Below are 19,859 nucleotides of genomic sequence, written 5' to 3'. Positions count from 1 at the left end.
CCCGAGCGGCCCAGCCCGCGGCGCGCTCCGCGTCCGTCAGTCATGGGGCGGCCGCCCAGAGCCGCGGCGGGGGCGGCGGGGCGCGGGGCGCGGGGGCCCGGCTGACCGCCCGGCGGAGCGAGACCCTGCAGCAGGGACGACGGAGGCGGCAGCGGCCCGATCCCGGAGGCGGCGGCGGCGGGGGGAGCCGGAGCCGCCTGGGATGCTCAGTGCGTGCGGGGCGCGCGGGCGGGGAGGCCGGGGAGGGGGGGCGCGGGCCGGGCGCGCGCGCGGGCGGCGGGGCCGGGCGGGCGGGGGGGGCGCGCGGGCGGCGGGGCCGGGGGCGCGCGGGAGGCGGCGGTGGGGGCGGGGCGGGCGGGGCCGGCGCTGCGCGGGCGCGGCAGCCGCGCCTCCGCCCTGGGCCTGCGAGTCCCGGGCGGCCGCGGGCGGCGTGGCCTGCAATCGGCGGCGACACCTGGCTGGGCGGTGCGTTTCCCGCGCGGGGTGGGTCCTGCCGGGGCCGGACGATCGGCTGGGAGGACCCGCCAGGCGTTGGGGGGGTGGGGGGGGGGAAGAGGGCACCGGGTCCAGGTCTCCTTCTCGTGGAAGGAAAAAGGAAATGTCTTTGGGGCGAACTCAAGAGTCAACTTCGCACATGGTGATGGTGGGCGGAGGATGTGAAACCGACTTGCGCCGGTGACAGGGGAGATCGGGAGGGAGACCGACCTGCCAGGTGGCCTTTGCGGGGGCTTTTGCGCCTGACAGCCGGGGGAGACGGGGGCGCTTAGGCGGGACTCGCGATCGCCAGGTAAGGCGTGGGGTCCGGAGCGAGTGGATGGTCAGGACAGGGGTGTCCTGTCCGGTTAGACTTGGCGGAAGTGGAGCCCGGGAGGGCTTGCTGCGTTCGCCCGGCACGTGCCAAAGTGTCTGCATCGTGCGCATCTCGCGGCGGGCGCGTGGGCTTCTAGCACCGAAAGGTGGGGCGCGGGCTCGCCTGCCCCTGAGCTCACCTGTGACCTTGCAGGGTGGCACCTGGGGATGGTCGCTCCCGCTCAGGAGCAGCATTTGGGTGCTGTGTTGGGAGGAACCGTAGGAGGTGATACAAGTGTGTCCTATACCTGAGTGGGGGGGGGGCGGGGGTGGAGGAACTGGGGAGGTGAGGACGGCGCCTCCGCGGTCCCCAGCCTGGGTCCGGCTCTGCGTAAAAATCTTGCAAAGGAGAGTAGGAAGGGGAGTGTATGCCACACCTTTACATTCGGAGAAACTTCGCCCGGGGGATGGGGGCTGGGGGACTAACTACACAGGCCTGAGGTTGAAACCTGGAACCGTGTGTGACCTCGGCGCGCCTTCGTTTCCTCTTCTGCAAAATGGAGCCACTGAGGTGGGGCTTGCACGGGGACCGAGGAAGGAATAGGGTAGGCCAGTGGTTCTCAACCTTCCTGATGCCGCGACCCTTTAATACAGCTCCTCATGTTGTGGGGACCCCAAACCATAAAATTATTTTCGTGGCTATTTCATCACTGTCATGTTGCTACTGTTATGAATCGCCATGCAAATATCTGATAGGCAGGATGTATTTTCATGGTTACAAATTGAACATAATGAAAGCATAGTGATGAATCACAAAAACAATATGTAATTATAGATGTTTTTCCGATGGTCTTAGGCCACCCCAAAGGGGTCGCGACCCACAGGTTGAGAACCGCTGGGGTAGGTGAAAGGGCCCCACGGGTGGGCAGCGCGCTGTGAATATTAACTGTTAGCTGTCATCACTCCCTTTCTGTCGAAAGGCCTTCCAGGTGCCCTGTCGGCCCGAGTTCGCTGTGTGAACCGTGAAGCAAACTAACTGGTTTTGTCTTATGAGGTCCCCCATCCTTCCCACCTTGAAAGTCACTGTTAAACCAGAAAAACCAAAGCGTTTTTCTCTGTGATCAGCGACGAGTCCGATGGGCGTCTGTTGGCACGGCTCTGAGGCTCCTGCCTCTGAACGTCAGGTCTGCGTGTGCTCCTGCCTCTGATGGTGGGTGAAGGCCTCACTTCACTGCTCAGGGACTGTGTGTGTATTTGGGCGGAGGCGGTTGTATGTGGTTGGTTTTTTAAAAATATATTTTTATTGATTTCAGAGAGGAAGGGAGAGGGAGAGAGAGAGAATTACTGTTACTCTGTCATAGTAATGATGACAGAGAATCATTGATTGGCTGCCTCCTGCCTGCAACCCCGGGCATGTGCCCTGACTGGGAATCGAACCGGGACCTCCTGGTTCATAGGTCGACGCTCAACCACGGAGCCACGCCAGCTGGGCTCAAGGAAGCTTTTGGAAGGAAAAGATGGCGCAGCTGAGCTGAGCTGGGACGCTTGGGTAGGACGTAGCCTGACCAGGTTGGAGGGCCGGTGTGGGTGGCTCCGGCGAATGGAGGAGCCTGAGGAAAGCTGAAGTGAGAAGGTGGGTGTTACCCCCCCCACACACAGGCGGGTAGGAGTAACCTTGAAATGACACGGTGGAGACGGAGGGCTTTTCACCCTCCACGCGGGCGGAAGCAGTGGGACGTTTTTAAGATGAGCACAGAGGCCGTCAGATTAGCTCTTTGGATTAACAGGGCCTGCGGGCGTGTGGGGTTGGATTGAAGGTAGAGACGGCCCATCCACTTGTCCTGGCAGCGTCCTGTGGGCCTGTGGCTTAACCGAGATAGACGTTTGTTTGTTTCTTTTTAAATATATTTTTATTGACTTTGGAGAGGAAGAGAGGGGAGAGAGAGAGAGACAGAGAGAGAGAGAGAAACATCCATGGTGAGAGAGAATCATGGATGGGCTGCCCCCTGCACACCCCCTACTGGGGTTGGAGCCCACAACCCGGGCATGTGCCCTGACCAGGAACCCAACCGTGACCTCCTGGTTCGCAGGGCGACGCTCAGCCGCTGAGCCACGCCGGCCGGGCCAGACACAGACATTTTAATCCACGTGTGGAAGCTGAAAGAGCGCTTAGAGGAGGCACGAAGGAACCCTGAGGTCTTCCCTCTGCAAAATTAACTTCACGGGTATGCGGTATCTGCCTGATTATAAGGCAGTTCGCCCTCCCAAGAGGGCGGTACCACGTGGTTCAAATCTCTCCTATTACAGGGCACTCCCTCAGTTACCCTATTCCCAACAACCAGACGCTGTTTGGGCTGAAACAAGCTCAGTCGAAGCCAGTTTGGGGTATTTACACCATCAGCGGATGCAGTGCACGAGGAATGAGAAGCGTTATGCCCACCTGGGTGGGTGCTGATGGCCTGGGTAGCGTTTCCACGGAGGGCACCCTCCAAGGGTCCCAGAAATGCTCTGTCATGGCTGGTTGGGTCGATGCAGAGGTGATGTGCCCTGGAAAATGGAACTTGATGGTTCAGAGTGGCTGAGGCGACCCCGGGGACACTGATGCTGACGGTGTAAGTGATTAGTTGGAGTGAAATCGTTTCATGAATTAATATACGTGCTGCCTTGTGTACTCGACCTCTGAATACGTATATGTAAGGTAAAGATTAGAAGCAGACATCTGGGCTTTAGCTACAGTCCCAAATTCTTTTGTCTTTAAGTGAAGCACATTTTCTTTTTAATTTTCTCGTTGGAAGGGGAAGGTTGTCTTAGGTGTGGGCTTACCTTTCTGACACTTTACTGACATTAACTGCTGCTCAGTGGCTCTGCTGAAGCAAAATCCCCTTTCCCGTCTCATTTTTTTAAAAAAATATATTTTATTGATTTTTTACAGAGAGGAAGGGAGAGGGATAGAGAGCTAGAAACATCGATGAGAGAGAAACATCGATCAGCTGCCTCCTGCACACCCCTCACTGGGGACGTGCCCGCAACCAAGGTCCATGCCCTTGACCGGAATCGAACCCGGGACCCTTCAGTCCGCAGGCCGGCGCTCTATGCACTGAGCCAAACCGGTCAGGGCATCATTTTTTTTTAACTTGAAGGAGGTTTGAAAGGAGGGGTACTGGCGGGATTTGGGAAACACCACTGAGAACTTCCACTCAGAAGTCTTTGTTTAGCAGGCTATTAATTAAGTTTCCTTCTGGGAAGATGTATTGAAATGTATCTCTCGCTTGGTAATCGGACAGTGTTTGTCAGTAACAAAAGGTAGCTCTTTTTTTTTTCTTACAAAGTATGAGCGTTTAGCGATTTGGTAATTTAGTCGTCAGAAATGTTTTGCGCCACCGGGTGAGTTCACGTGTGTAAGCTAAGGTGCCGACACGATACATCCTTTCACACAGTAACGCTTCGGCTCCAGAGCTGTGTGGGCCCGTCCAGTACCCATCGCCCCCTGTGGTCAGTTATATTTACTGTAACTGAAATTCAGCCTTCAGTTCCCTGGTTGCAATGCTGCTTCGTGGCTGGTGGCTACAGATTTAAACAGTGTGGGCCAGCGGTTCCCAACCTCCTGGCCCTTTCGATACAGCTCCTCATGTTGTGACCCAACCATGAAATTATTTCCGTGGCTACTTCATCACTGTCATGTGGCTACTGCGATGAATCGTCCTGGAAATATCTGATCTGCAGGATGGTCTTAGGCGACCCCTGGGAAAGGGCCGTTCGACCGCCAAAGGGGTCGCGACCCACGGGTTGAGAACCGCTGGTAGACCTAGAGCAGTTTTGTCAGTGCAGGAAGTCGAATTGGACAGTCCTACTCTATGGAAAATTGAAGGTTCTCTCTCTCTCTCTCTCTCATGTCATTAAGAGACCTCTGAGTCCTCACTTGCTGCCTTTGAATTCTGGGAGAATGCTGAACGTCGGGAGACACATCCTCCCTTATGCTCTGAGCACGACGCCTCCTGCCCTTTCTGCCGACAGCGCTGTCTGCAGGTGGAGCGAACCCGAGCCTCCTCTGTGAAGCGGGGTCATGGCGGACGCGGAGGTCCATTTCACGGGTCGCCTTTGCTCTTACGTTAACGAGGTTCCGTATAGGAACCGTTTTTCTGTGCCCGAAACAGTGGGGATCAAATATTTGACGCTGTTTGGCCCTTAAAAATCTAGAGACGTTGTGAGCTTAGAGTGAATTGTCGGTTCCCAGCAAAGGCCGGACGATATTCCCTTTATTTTCGACGTGAGTTTCAAACGGAAGGACGGCCCCAGCCCAGGGAAACTGAGTGAGGGGGAGGGCAGGAGTGCCAAGTGCATTGTGGGTGGGACTAGCATCCCCGGGGCTGTCTGTTCCTCGGGCTGCATTCTAAAGGGCAGCCTGGCCCCGTGGTTGAGCGTCGACCTAGGAACCGGGAGGTCAGGGTTCGATTCCCGGTCAGGGCACAGGCCCGGGTTGTGGGCTCCATCCCCAGTGTGGGGCATGCAGGAGGCAGCCGGTCCATGATGCTCTCTCATCATGGATGTTTCTCTCCCTCCCTCTCTGAAATCAATAAAACCATATTGTAATAAAAAATAAGTAAAAGGTGGTTTGAGGTAGAGCCAGGGGTGGGCGGAAGTTGGGATAGCCCGGATGAGAAGTGACTTGTGCTGTCACACAGCAGCAGTGACAGTGGAGAACAGCAGTGGCCCCAACAGAGAATCCTGTGAACGGTAGAAGGAGTTGGTGGCCTCTTCGAATTGAGAGGGAGAGAGAGAGAGAAGGATCGTAAGTTGCTGGCCCTTTTTTCGCTTCATGTGCAACATCCAGATAGAAATGCCTCTTGGCTCAGTGGATGGAGCGTCGGTCTGCGGACTGAGGGGTCCCGGGTTCGATTCCTGTCCGGGGCACATGCCTGGGCTCGATCCCCAGTGGCGGGGGGGTGAGAGGTGGCCGGTTGGTGGTCCTCTCTCATCATTGAAGTTTCTGTCTGTCCCTCTCCCTTCCTCTCTGAAATCAATACAAATAATATATATGTTTTTAGAAGAGGAAATATCTTTTAGACTTGAGTGCAGGAATGCGATCTGGCTGGAGACTGTACGTCTTGGGTGACAGTGCAGTGACGTAGGGGGGGTCAGGAGACATGCTTGCAAGGGGAGTGACTGAAGGAGGGCACTTCAGGGACGGAGGCATGTAGGAGTGTGGAAACGTGACTTAGGTTTGGCAGGAGTTGAGGAATCTCAAGTCCTAGTAAACAGCCCCTCCCCCACCCCCCCCAGAGGTAGGAAGCAGGGTGGGCTGGCTGGGGAGGAGGCAGAGCAGGTTGGGAATGGCCAGGGCGCGGAGTTGGAGGGCAGGAAGGCGGTCGGCAAGAAGCCTTCCCTGGGGGGAGATGCCAGAGGTCCCAGCTGACATGGAAGACAATCCGTTTCTAGTGGCATCTGCCTGCCTGGTTGTATGACTTCTGCTTCCCCTACCTCCACCCCACCCCCCAAAAAAACACCTTTGAGGTTCTACATTGCATCCTGAGCCCCCCAACTTGGAGCCTTACCCATTTCATGTGTCATTTGCACCTCGGGACACGTGGATCCGTGTCTGTCTGTGTCTGCGTGGAGACTGGATGTAAAAGGCCCGTGTCATTTTATTTTTTTTAAAATATATTTTATTGATTTTTTTACAGAGAGGAAGAGAGAGAGATAGAGAGTTAGAAACATCGATGAGAGAGAAACATCGATCAGCTGCCTCCTGCACACCCCCCACTGGGGATGTGCCCACAACCAAGGTACATGCCCTTGACCAGAATCGAACCTGGGATCCTTCAGTCCACAGGCCGATGCTCTATCCACTGAGCCAAACCGGTTTCAGCCCTTCTACTCTTTCTAATAATCAATGGAAAAATAGCCTCGGGAATAATCTCTCTCCCAGCACCCTCCACTGACCGTATCTTACGCATTTGAACATGAGCGGGTGGAGTCAGGATGCGGTCCCGTGGTACCATCGTCTAAGTGTGCCTGGTTCCCATGAGTCTTTGCAGCCCCCCCACTTCTGTCTGTGGTTAAATGTTGTGAGTGTGGCGGTGGTTTCTCCCGAACAGTAGTTACTATGAAGCAGGAAAATAATCATGTCCTGGTTTGATATAGCAACTTTGTTGGAGGATTCGTTAAACAGCGGGCACTACTGATAGATGAGAAAGAGACAGGCGTTGTGTGAGAATCCTCGTTTTCAATTCCAGAAATACTGATAAGGTGGCATTCGGAATAAAGGTCTGTGATCGCCTATTTTTACCTGGAAAAGTTTAGATATTTTATGTAAGTTGAAAATTATGGGTAATTCTCTAATTTTAACAAAGATATTATATCCAAACTCCATTTAAATTTTAAAGATTTTTATCATTTAAAAAAGCTAAGCAGGTAAAACTTGAAATTGCAATATGCATCTCATGTCTGAGTCTCTCCAAAGACAGGTCTATTTTAAGGAGGTTTTTTTTTGTGTTTGTTTTTTTTTTAATGTGTCCATTTATGGATATTATTACTATGGAAAACAGTTGGGGGAGGGGAACTGACTCCTCTGCAGATTTTTATTTTTGAGGATTTTTTTAACATATGTTTTTACTGCTTTTTAGAGAGAGGGAGGATTGGAGAGGGAGAGGGAGATGGAAACATCAAGGATGAGAGAGAATCATTCATCGGCTGCCTCCTGCACGCCCCACACTGGGGATGGAGCCCACCACCCGGGCCTGTGCCCTGACCGGGAATCCAACCGTGACCTCCTGGTTCCTAGGTCGACGCTCAACCACTGAGCCACACCAGCCGGGCATGTCTCTGTGCTTTAGTTGAGTGTGGCTGTAAAAGAGAGTTAAAACCCGCATTCCTGCCCTTGGCATCCCTGTTCCCACCCTCGGGGAAGGTGCCATGTTGTAAATGATGGTTTGGGTCCATAGAAGCTGCCGTTTGGGGCAACTAACCAGCAGATTTGTTAACATGCGAATTTACAAACCAGTTCCCAGCGACCCCAAATGCGGCCAGTTTTTCCTGCTGTTCATTTTCACCCCTTGCTGGTGACTCCCCTGCAACTTTCCTATCTTTCTCCCTCCTCCCCCTCCTCCTCCGACCTGCACCCAGATCGTTGCCCCTCGAGGACACGGCGTCACTGCAGGGCCTGTTCTCTTGTCTCCGTTTTCCTGTCTTTCATGCCCTCGCCCGTGGGTTTTTCTGTAGAGATAGCATCCCTTCCTCCCCTCTTGCTGGGAACAAAAAGGGAGACACATTGAGACAAGATACGCTCCCATGGCAACAAGAGATTGGCAGTAAAAAATCTGGAAAAGTTTTAGCCTCAGCTAAAATACGAGGAATCGGGCTGCTTTGGGAGAGTTTGGAGACGAAGAGTTCTTGAAGTTAGATTAAAAGCAGCTTTAGCTGGAGGGTGGCGGGGGTGGTGGGGGGAAGCAAAGGTGGTGGGTTGACAGAACAGCCCTGACTTTGGGCCAAACTGGGGAGGGACCGTACTGTCGCCGTCTCTCTATGCCTTTATTTTATTTTATTTTATTTTATTTTTCTAAATATAACATTGAATCAGGGGCTCAGGGCTGAAAATATTTACATACACACACACACACACGCGCACACACACGAGATGCCTAAATGTAGCCAGGTTAGGGGCCCGGGTTACTGGACCCGTCAAACTGATACAGTAACGCTTACCAGTAACCACAGCTTAACAATGGTCTGTCTTCATTGACGGGCAGGTGAACGCGGGGCAGGGATCCCCACTCTCCAAGTAGCAGAATCCTCCCGTTCGCAATTAAAGAGCCTTTGTTAAAAAATAACCGAAGCCCCGGCCGGCGCGGCCCTCCTACTGCAGGGTTACTCGTTCCATTCCCGGTCGAGGACATGTACCTGGGCTGCAGGTCCCATCCCTGGCCCCACCAGTCGATGTTTCCCTTGAGCATTGATGTCTCTCTCTCTCTCTCCCTAAAAACCAATGAAAACGTATCCTCGGGCGAGGATTAAAAGCAGAATCGTCTAAGTTGTCAACACAGCGGAAGACTTCTGATAACCCGGTGGGGCAAATGCGTCGTGAAAAGATGGGTCACTCGTGGGGCGATGATGAATGTGTTTTGTGGCATCGCTGACTCGCAGCCAGATCAGACCCTCCGTTTAAACAAAGCTTTCTGAGACTCGATCCCCAGTAGAGGAGGTACGGGAGGCAGCCGATAAATGACTCTCTCTCATCATTGACGTTTCTCTCTCTCTCTCTCCCTCTCCCTTCCTCTCTGAAATCAATAAAAAATATATTTATTTTAAGAGAGAGAGAGAGAGCATAGCATCCCCTGTCCCCATGAGTAGCCCCTCCCTTTCCCAGCACCTCTTCAGCCCGATCCTGAATTTCCCAGGCCTTGGCCTGGGTGCCACCACCCACCTGCTTCTCGGCCTGGGGAGCCGGCAGGAGACCTGAAGGGCCCGGGATCCTGCTGGTCTTGTGTGCGGGTTGAATGCGTCTCTAAGGAAAAGCTCGGGGCGGGGGGTGGAAATCTGGGCGTTCAGTGGAGTCGGGGTGATCTGCAGGGTTCCACCACTGATGGTGGCCGTGGTACCATCACCACCGGGGACTACAGAGACGGACGCGAGCACCGGCTGGTCCTCGAGGGATTCGTGTGGCTTCTTAGCTGCTCGCGGGGCCGGTCCTTCCTACCGTTGACTTTCCTTGAGGGAGGCGCCCCGGCTGGATGGGATGCGCCCCCAGATCCCTGACCGTCCCGTGTTCTGGTCTCCCCCTCCCCCAGGTCATGAAACGGGTGCGCACCGAGCAGATTCAGATGGCCGTGTCCTGCTACCTCAAACGCCGGCAGTACGTGGACACCGACGGTCCCCTGAAGCAAGGCCTGCGCCTGTCCCAGACCCCCGAGGAGATGGCAGCCAACCTCACAGGTGGGTGCGGGCCGCTGCGGGCGGGCGAGCTGGAGTGGGGGACGCACGGCAAGGTCCCTTCCGCTCTGAAGCCAATGAACATATATGTTTTTTAAAAATAACCACCATTGCCCGGCCGGCGTGGCTCAGTGGTTTGAGCATCGACCTACGAACCAGGAGGTCACAGTTCGGTTCCCAGTCAGGGCACATGCCCGGGTTGCGGGCTCCACCCCCAGTAGGAGGCAGCCGATCCATGATTCTCTCTCCTCATTGATGTTTCTATCTCTCCCCTCCCCCTCCTCTCTGAAGTCAATAAAAATATATTTTTTTAAAATATCACCATTGACAGCCTTGAAACAAGGAGAGAATGCTGGTTTTAAAAGGAAAGGACATTCTCAGGACACACACGAAAATTATACACTTAAATACGTAGTAAAAATGTGAAGTTGAGGACACCCCCAGGAAACAGAGCAGAAAGACCAGTGGGATATGGGGTGGAAGATGAAAGATCGGTTCAGGAATCTGTCCTGGAAGCAGTAGGAGAGCCAGAGAGAAACCAGGGGAATCAGCAAAATGATTCCAGCCCGGCCGACGTGGCTCAGCGGTTGAGTATTGGCCCAAGAACCAGGAGGTCCCGGGTTCGATTCCCGGTCGGCACAGGCCCGGGCTGCGGGCTCGATGATCCCCCGTCGGAGGTGTGCAGGAGGCAGCCCATCAGTGATTCTCTCTCATCACTGATGTTTCTATTTCTCTCCCTCTCCCTCCCCCCTCTCTGAAATCAATAGAGATGATGTTTGTAAAAGAAGAAGAATAATTCTTTTTCCGTCCCCATCTGTGTGTCTTCTCCGCCTTAGTCCAAACAGAATCTGGCTGTGCCAACATCGTGTCGGCCGCCCCGTGCCAGGCGGAGCCCCAGCAGTATGAGGTGCAGTTCGGGCGGCTGCGGACCTTCCTCACCGGTGAGTACCCGGCACCCGGAGCCTTGTCCGATGAAGAACGCGTCGTGGGGATTTTCCTCGGAGCCTGTTACGTTCCGGGCACGGCGCTGGGTTAGAGAATCAACGGTAGTTTACCGCCCTGACCGGTGTGGCTCAGTGGACAGAGCGTCGGCCTGCGGACTCAAGGGTCCCGGGTTCGATTCCGGTCAGGGGCATGGACCTTGGTTGCGGGCACATCCCCAGTGGGGAGTGTGCAGGAGGCAGCTGATTGATGTTTCTCTCTCATCCATGTTTCTAAATCTCTAAAAAATTAATAAAATATATTTAAATTTTTAAAAAAAGAAATATTAAAAAAAAAAAGGTAGTTTACCACTTGCCTCAAACTTACGGTCTTTGGAATTTCTGAGAGAGTTGAAGGGCAAGGTTAAAGTTTGCAAGGGCGAGGGCTCTGGGTGTATTTTTGTGGTATTGTGTTTATATCTATATATATATATTTTTTTTTATTATTTTTTTATTTTATTTTATTTTTTTATTGATTTCAGAAAGGAAGGGAGAGATAGAAACATCCATGATGAGAGAGAACCATGGATCGGCTGCCTCCTGCACGCCCCACACTGGGGATCGAGCCCGCAACCCGGGCCTGTGCCCTTGACCGGGAATCGAACCCTGACCTCCTGGTTCACAGGTCGACGCTCAACCACTGAGCCACGCTGGCCGGGCTTTTTGGGGCTCATATTTCAGTTACCAGCCTCAGAAAACAGGGTCCTGACACCGTGTGGTGTGGCAGGGCGGGGGGGGGGGCTCCCCGGGAGGGCCCCCCACGCTCTGCGATGATGCTGACTGTCCAGCGCGCCCCTCTTCTTGTCGTAGATTCCGATTCCCAGCACAGCCAGGAAGTGATGCCTCTCCTGTACCCCCTCTTCGTCTACCTCCACCTCCACCTGGTCCAGAACAGCCCCAAGAGCACCGCCGAGAGCTTCTACAGCCGCTTCCACGGCCTGTTCCTGCACAACGCCAGCCAGAGGGACGTGGTCGAGCAGCTGCAGGCCACGCAGACCCTGCAGGACATCCTGTCCAACCTCAAGCTCCGCGCCTTCCTGGACAGCAAGTACGTGGTCCGCCTGCCGGAGGACAGCTACCACTACCTGATCCGCTACCTCCAGAGCGACAACAACGCCGCCCTGTGCCGGGTCCTCACCCTGCACATCCACCTGGACGTGCAGCCCGCCAAGAGGACCGACTACCAGCTCTACGCCGGCGGCGGCGGCGGCGGCAGCGGCTCCTCCTCGCGGGGCGAGGGCGGCGGCCTGGAGCCCCCCGACGTGCCCGGGGGCCCGATCCTGCAGAACGAGGCCGCCCTGGACGTCCTGCAGGAGAGCATCCGGCGGGTCAAGGAGGGCCCGCCCTCCCTCACCACCATCTGCGTCTACGCCTTCTACCACACGGAGCAGCTGCTGAACGCCGCCGAGATCTCCCCCGACGGCAAGCTGCTGGCCGCCGGCTTCGACAACTCCTGCATCAAACTCTGGAGCCTCCGGTCCAAGAAGTTGAAAGCCGAGCCCCACCAGGTGGACGTGTCCCGCATCCGCCTGGCCTGTGACATCCTGGAAGAGGAGGTAGGGGGGTCCTGCTCCCTTCCCTGCAGCTGCCTCGCTCATCTGCTTAGAACAGTGGTCGGCAAACTGCGGCTCGCGAGCCACATGCGGCTCTTTGGCCACTTGAGCGTGGCTCTTCCTAAGCCTTAGGAGTACCCTAATTAAGTTAATAACAATGTACCTACCTATAGTTTCAGTTCAAAAAATTTGGCTCTCAAAAGAAATTTCAATCGTCGTACTGTTGGTATTTGGCTCTGTTGACTAATGAGTTTGCCGACCACTGGCTTAGAATATTCTTTCCAATCGTGACTGATCTTACAGAGCGGGGACTTTTTGACTTATAACCCTCATCCGATAGCAAACTCATGCTGTGTAACCTGCAGCCTTTTGAGTCCTGCCCATGCCTAACCTCGGAAGAGATGAAAATTATTATTTTTTTTAATGTAGATTTTTATTGATTGCAGAGAGGAAGGGAGAGAGAGAGAGAAACATCCATGATGAGAGGGAATCATGCATCGGCTGCCTCCTGCACGCCCCACACTGGGGATCGAGCCCACAACCCGGGCATGCGCCCTGGTCAGGAATTGAACCGTGACCTCCTGGTTCACAGGTCAACGCTCAACCCCTGAGCCACACCGGCCGGGCACTCCCATAGTTAAGTTCTTATATAAACTTCTGGAGTAGAGCAATGAGTCATTCTTGAAATGGTGAAGTGTTGTTGTAACCTCTTTGGAATGGAAAGCACTAATATTCGTGGTCACAGTGGAACCGTAAGCTCCCAAATGCTAACGTGTTTTTGGTCCTCGGTGCCTGCCACAGCCATTTTGAACATGGGTGGGCACGCGTGTGTATTTTCCCTCCACGCTGTACACATTGGAGCCTTTGCTTCATTTCAGTTTAATGGTTTTTTCAAGTAGAAGTTAAAAGGATGCCCTTTTCCTAGGCGAGAACCTAAAGCTCACACATATATTTATTTATACACCCACCACGGCAATGGGTGATAGAATCTTCATCTCGCTGCCCTTCATTCTGGTAGGGTTTCATGAAAACCCACCGTGATTGATGAATTCCGGGGTCGAGGCGGCTGTAGCTTTAAGGAGCCTGCCTGTGAGCGAGTGAAGGTTTTGGACACAGACAGTGTCCTGGTGGGGGAGATGCTGGGGGTAGGGCGGAGCTTCCCCCCAGGGACCAGGAGCGGCTGTCTTCCCTGCTGTCCCCCACACAGGAAGTCTGTCCGAGAATCACAGGGGTCACTGGGCTGTAGAGTCTCCAGGCCTTGCCTTGCTCCTTCAGGGAAATGTTTGCAACCCTCTGGAAAGTCACGGTTCTAAAGCCGCATCTCTCTTCCCTCGTGGACACCAGCAGTGCATGCCTGGTCTCTGGGTGTGCGTGCCATTTACTGGTGATCGCGCCTGTCTGGCTTACCGTTCTGATGGGCCCGGGTTAGTTTTGGCTACATGGCTACGGTGGTTCTGTATTCATCATGCACTGAGCCTGGCCGGCGTGGCTCAGCGGTTGAGCGTCAAGCTGTGAACCAGGAGGTCACGGTTCGATTCCCGGTCAGGGCACAGGTCCGGGTTGCGGGCTCGATCCCCAGTGGGGGGCGTGCAGGAGGCGGCCGGTCCATGATTCTCTCTCATCATGGATGTTTCTGTCTCTCTCTCCCTCTCCCTTCTTCTGTGAAAGCAATAAAATAAATAAATATACATATACTAGAGGCCTGATGCACGAAATTCTTGCAAGGGGCTAGGCCAGTGATGGCGAACCTATGACACGCATGTCAGAGGTGACACGCGAACTCATTTTTTTGGTTGATTTTTCTTTGTTAAATGGCGTTTAAATAGATAAAATAAATATCAAAAATATACGTCTTTGTTTTACTATGGTTGCAAAGATCAAAAAATTTCTCTATGTGACACGGCACCAGAGTGAAGTTAGGGTTTTTCAAAACGCTGACACGCCGAGCTCAAAAGGTTCGCCATCACTGGGCTAGGCCCTTGCAGCCCTGGCTTTGTCCGGAAGGTTGTCCGGAAGGTCGTCCGGATGGTCGTTCCGCTGTTCGGCCATCCGGTTCCAATTAGCATATTACGCTTTTATTATCATAGATGTTTTAAGTCATGAAAACTGAGACCAGGTCTGCGTACCGAGGGCTGAACATACACTCAGAAGTAAACCTTTTCGGACAGCGGCTCTCAGGATCCACAAGGAAAGTCACCATAGGCTGCCCACAGACATCACTCCATAAACAGCCTCACGTTGCTGTAGCTTTTTCTTTTTTTTAATATACTTTATAAGATTTTTTACAGAGAGGAAGGGAGGGGGATAGAGAGTAAGAAACATCAGTTCAGCCGCCTCCTGCACACCTCCTACTGGGGATGTGCCCGCAACCAAGGGACATGCCCTTGACCGGAATCGAACCCGGGACCCTTCAGTCCGCAGGCCGACGCTCTATCCACTGAGCCAAACCGGTTAGGGCTGCTGTAGCTTTTGCTGGGCTAAATCCTTGGCTTCAAAACGCATGGAAGGAAAGAGGGGTGTGAGCTGTCGGGGACTTTTTACTCGGTCACGCGGTTATGGGCCGATCTCCTGGGGTCACCCTTAAGAGCGAGACCCCTGTCATGTCCCGGGTAGGTGCTATTTCCCAAGCAGCGCCCCCCTGCCCCCCCACCTGCTGCCCCGAGATTGTGTTTCCCACACGGACCACTAAACATCTCTTCTTGTGTCCCCTTTGCGGCCCCGCCCGGCGTGCCCAGGAGGAGGAGGAGGAGGCCGAGATGAAGACGCTGCGGGGCCACTGCGGGCCCGTGTACAGCACGCGCTTCCTCGCCGACGGCTCGGGGCTGCTGTCCTGCTCCGAGGACATGTCCATCCGCTACTGGGACCTGGGGACCTTCACCAACACGGTGCTGTACCAGGGCCACGCCTACCCCGTGTGGGACCTGGACATCAGCCCCTACAGCCTGTACTTCGCCAGCGGGTCCCATGACCGCACCGCGCGGCTGTGGTCCTTCGATCGGACGTACCCGGTGCGGATCTACGCGGGCCACCTGGCGGACGTGGACTGCGTCCGCTTCCACCCCAACTCCAACTACCTGGCCACGGGCTCCACCGACAAGACGGTGCGGCTGTGGAGCGCCCAGCAGGGCAACTCGGTGAGGCTGTTCACGGGCCACCGCGGCCCCGTGCTGTCCCTCGCCTTCTCCCCCAACGGGAAGTACCTGGCGTCGGCGGGCGAGGACCAGCGGCTGAAGCTGTGGGACCTGGCCTCCGGGAGCCTCTACAAGGAGCTGCGCGGCCACACGGACAACATCACCAGCCTCGCCTTCAGCCCGGACAGCAGCCTGGTGGCCTCGGCGTCCATGGACAACTCGGTGCGCATCTGGGACATCCGCAACAGCTTCTGCAGCGCGGCCGCCGACGGCTCCTCGGGCGAGCTGGTGGGCGTGTACACGGGGCAGATGAGCAACGTCCTGAGCGTGCAGTTCATGGCCTGCAACCTCCTCCTGGTGACGGGAATCACGCAAGAAAATCAGGAACATTGATTTTTTTTTTTTTTTTTTTACACCCTCGTGGTGACGGACCGGGCGGCCGTGGAGCAAGGGCTCCGGGCTGCATCTGACGATCGAATCACTGACTGACTGTGAAAGACTCCCCACCTCTCCCCGTGTCCCGTGCGGGCATCCTGGGCGCGGACACCCCTTCCTCGGCCGCCCCCCTCCCCCAGTGTCCAGGACGCGGGGGCGCGGAGGGGGTACGGACAGGTCGTGGTGGTGATGAGTGGACGCAAGATCAAGAATTGGGATGCTCTGGAGGTGGGGGGGCACGTTCTTCCAAAGAGGCCCCCGTGTCCTCGTGAGAGCACCTCCTGTCTGTCTCCTTCTCCCCCCTCCCCCCCTTTGTGGAACCACGATGCTGCTGCTGACCGGCCGGGGAACCCACTTTGGTCCCAGGAGGGTCGCAGGTCACAGCCGCTGGCTGGCAGGAATGCAGGGGTGGGGGCGAGGAGCATCCAGGATTTTTATTGTTATTATAATTATAGTAATGATGATGATGATGATGATGATGATGATGATGATGATGGAGAAGGGGGCACCCAGCACTGGCAGAGGCATCTCTCTGCTCTCCACCTTCAGGTCCGGCTCCCGGCACTGGCTCTGATGCTTGGCATTTTGAGGTTCAGGGAATCCGGGGCTCCGGGAGCGCAGTGTCTTGTGGGAAAGGGAGGATTTCTGGGCGACGGGTGGGTCACCCCCTTCCCCCTTTCCCCCGACGTGTTCCTAGAAGTGGGTGCATCCAGTGGAGGAAGCCTGGGGCTCAGGCAGTGATGGTGCGAGACCTCGTGGCTCACTTCTGTGAACAAGCCTCCACCCCCCTTCCCCCCGGGCCCCCGAAATGTCGGAAAGAAATGAAAATAATGTGAGGTGATCAGTCCGGAGGCAGAATGAGAAAGCGTTGGCTTCCCCCGCCAGCGTAAGGTCAGAGGGGTGGCTTTTCCGGCCTTTGGCTCCTTGAGGTCACCGCTCCCGCCTCCTGCATCGCAGCGGCAGCTCGATGCACGCCTTGTGAAACACACTGTAAGCACCATGCACGCATCCGAAAACCCCGAGGACAACGCCAGGTCTGATTTGTGGGCAAAGGATTCAATCTTTCTGGTTTTTTTGGTTTTTTTCCCCTGAGAAGAGTTATTTTGTATTTTGTTTTCTATTAAAATGTATTTAGTTTCCCAAAAACGAAGTGTTGGCATCTCATTTAAGCTGTGAGGAGAGGCGGGTGTGGCCTGGACTCCAGGCCGGACCGGCCCCTCGAAGGTGCACCTCTGCGCGCTGCTCAGCTCCCTTGGAATCACCCTTCCTCGGCGTTCCCGCGGCTCCCCGATCGCATTTCATACCGTTCGGACATCCCAGACTGCCATGCTCACCGGAGACGACGTCTGCCTTGCCACCCAGAGTTATTTGGTGAGATTCTACTTCCAGTTCTCCTCCTCAAAAGACCCCATTACAAAATCGCTAGCGGGTGTTATTTAATGAACTCGAACTATGTATTGAACCATTTCCAGGTAAAGGACTCGTTCAGAGATGTCAATGACGCCAGGATTTCTACAGTGTGCTTCCCAGTGTGCGTCATTTTCTGGCAAGGACACGAGAATTCCCAGGAGGGTGTCTAGGGAGACTCTAGAATTCTGTGCCAAAAAACTTTTTTTTTTTTACTTGAGCCTAAGGTGCTAATCGGACATGTTTCTTATAGATAAAAAATATATATTTGAGACATTGCAAGAAGGATCCTTTGGCAACTTAAGACAGTTATCACCTTCCACGGGGCCTGCAGGGAAAAGCCTAGAATATGCAGGCGTGCGTTCGTCTGTACGGAGTGAACCCCTCCGCTGGGTTGTACGGCGTATTGCTAGAAATAATGAAATTCTCCGATTGGACCGAATCATTCGCAGAAGTGGAAATATCACTGATCTGGAAGCTTTTGTGTTTGTTTGTTTTTTAATGCAGAACTTCTTTGATTAAACGCAGAAATGTATAGGTTGGTCAGTCTTCACCTTGCCGATCATGTATATATACGTTTGTGATTTCAATGGAAGCCCTTAATGATTTGCATGTTTGGCCTATTTTTTTCTTTTTCTTTTGTGTGCTCATTTTAATGTGGGGTCATCAAACCTTCTAGAACGCCCCTCACAACTTTCCCCCAAATCTTGGAACTATTATGAGGTGGGTGGGTGTGTGTGTCTGTGTGTCCACAAGGGTGTACAGAGGACGTGGGCGCCCCCTTTAGGTGGCTCCCTGCTGTCTTATTTCCTCTTCAGAGCAGTCCTATGGTGTGGACAGGACGGGTGATGCTACCATTTTGTATTGAAAATAACCTAAAGCCTAAAAAAAAAGCTATATAATTTATTTTTTTGGAATAAAGAAACTTTAGAATATTCAGTTATTTTGAACCACAATGATGAATCTGTGATGTGTATATGGTGTGGGCGGGGTACAGCTGAAATAATCTTACACTGACAGGCTCAGTAAATCTGATTGTAAATTTTAAGTTTAGCCGTAGACTGGCCGGAAGAAAGAAAGAATTATGATAAAGGAAAGTCCTGAACAGAGAAAACGGGAAACGGTGAAAAGTTTTTCAATTCAAGGTCTAGCTTCTAAGGAGACGATGACTAGCTTTTCATTGGTTTCATGCGTGTATTAAAAAATGTCTTGGTTGTATAAAAAAAAGGGGGGGGTATTTTTTTGAGTACGTAGTCTTCTCATTTTGCTGTCGCCCTGACTGGTATTTAAGTATATGGATTAAAAACTTAGTCTGTACTTCAACCTGGCTTTCAGTTGCTTGTTTGGGAAATGTGTCCATTCACTCTATGGCCGGGCCACAGGCTGGCGAGGCTTTTGTTTGCTCCCGGGGCTGCTGTCCTCACGAGCTCCCTTGTCACCCTTGCAGGGGACAAGAACCCACAGGTGGAACTGTCCTGGAGGTAATCCCAGCTGCTCTCGAGTTCCCATCAAAGGAAGTCCCTTTTGAACTTGACACCTGCTGGCCACTAAACCCATGAAGCGTCTATTCACTGGGGGCCAGATTTTGCTGCGTGGGGCAACCACACCTCCACCAAGGGCCCTCTCTGTCCTTCCCGGGGGCAGGATCTGAGGTTCTGCTTGTTGTCTCAGAATTAACACCCAACCTTCCCTTGCTTTGCTGTCATATTTTATTTATTTATTTTTTACTATTAATCCATTCATATCTCAGTGCTTTTGCTTCTTCCTTCCCCAAACACACCTTAGAGCATTTCTTGCCCTTCTCAGTGGCCAATCAATATTTTTAATATGTTTTTATTGACTTCAGAGAGGAAGGGAGAGGCAGAGAGAGAAACATCCATGGTGAGAGAGAATCATTGATCGGCTGCTTCCTGCACGCCTCACACTGGGGATCGACCCCCAACCCGGGCATGTGCCCCGACCAGGAATGGAACCATGACCTCCAGGTTCACACGTCGACGCTCAACCCACTGGGCCACACCGGCCGGGCCATTTTATCCTAATTTCTAAAAGGGTAGTGAGATGTTATCCTTATTTTCAAGTGGGAATAGTAATTCGCATTACTAGGACCGCTATCCGCAGGCCTCAACCACGACCCTGACATAAGAACCATCTGGCCCCGCGGCCATCCCTCAGCTTACAGATGCCCCCACCACGAGGTCTCCGTGTGTCCTCGGGGCTTTCCAAGACCCTCTCCTCCAGCTTTCCTGGCGCGTGTGTTAAAACGCATGGCGCCCGGCTTGGTCTCCATTCTGAGCGGCCAGAGGGCCTGGACCACGTGTGCGTTTGCATGTTATAAACTATCTCTGCGCCTTCGCCAAGTGCATCCAAAAGCCACTCTCCGCCAACCACCTCCTCCATCCACACCGCCTTTCGGAACCGAGTCGCCCCGCAGTGAGGTTCCCTCCAGCAGTGCTCCTGCGCCTCCGCCCGGTGCTCCGCCCTGGGACGCGGGGTGGCAGGACCCGTCCCCGCTGGGTCCCCCGAGGACCCGCACACGCGCGCACGCTCAGCCCAACTCGCGGTCCTGCAGCCGCCTCCTCGCGCCGGGCGTCCTGCGATCGCGCCTGCGCGCTCCGCCCCGCCCCGCCCAGTCCGCC

General features: G+C 54.1%; 1 protein-coding gene across 9 annotated transcripts; it reads left to right on the top strand.

Annotated features, from left to right (window-relative positions):
* Positions 1-57: 57 nt before the first annotated feature.
* Positions 58-18,543, top strand: TAF5L (TATA-box binding protein associated factor 5 like). Of its 9 annotated transcripts, none has more exons than XR_004975030.1 (6): positions 58-209; positions 9,573-9,717; positions 10,551-10,655; positions 11,505-12,250; positions 14,983-17,184; positions 17,474-18,543. XR_004975030.1 is itself a non-coding variant. In XM_036354861.1 (5 exons), exons 2-5 carry the CDS (start codon positions 9,576-9,578, stop codon positions 15,769-15,771), a joined length of 1,782 nt encoding a protein of 593 aa, XP_036210754.1. In that variant the 5' UTR covers positions 58-209; positions 9,573-9,575; the 3' UTR covers positions 15,772-18,543. The 9 variants fall into 9 exon arrangements, 7 of the variants coding, with proteins under 7 accessions (XP_036210754.1, XP_036210760.1, XP_036210758.1 ...); XR_004975029.1 differs by having other exon boundaries at positions 17,286-18,543; XM_036354861.1 differs by having other exon boundaries at positions 14,983-18,543.
* The last annotated feature ends 1,316 nt before the right edge of the window (positions 18,544-19,859 follow it).

Source organism: Myotis myotis, unplaced genomic scaffold, assembly GCF_014108235.1.
Source record: "Myotis myotis isolate mMyoMyo1 unplaced genomic scaffold, mMyoMyo1.p scaffold_m19_p_21, whole genome shotgun sequence".
NCBI lineage: Eukaryota > Metazoa > Chordata > Mammalia > Chiroptera > Vespertilionidae > Myotis > Myotis myotis.
The sequence above is the reverse complement of the archived record's forward strand: the minus strand, read 5'-3'. Positions and strand labels throughout refer to the sequence as shown.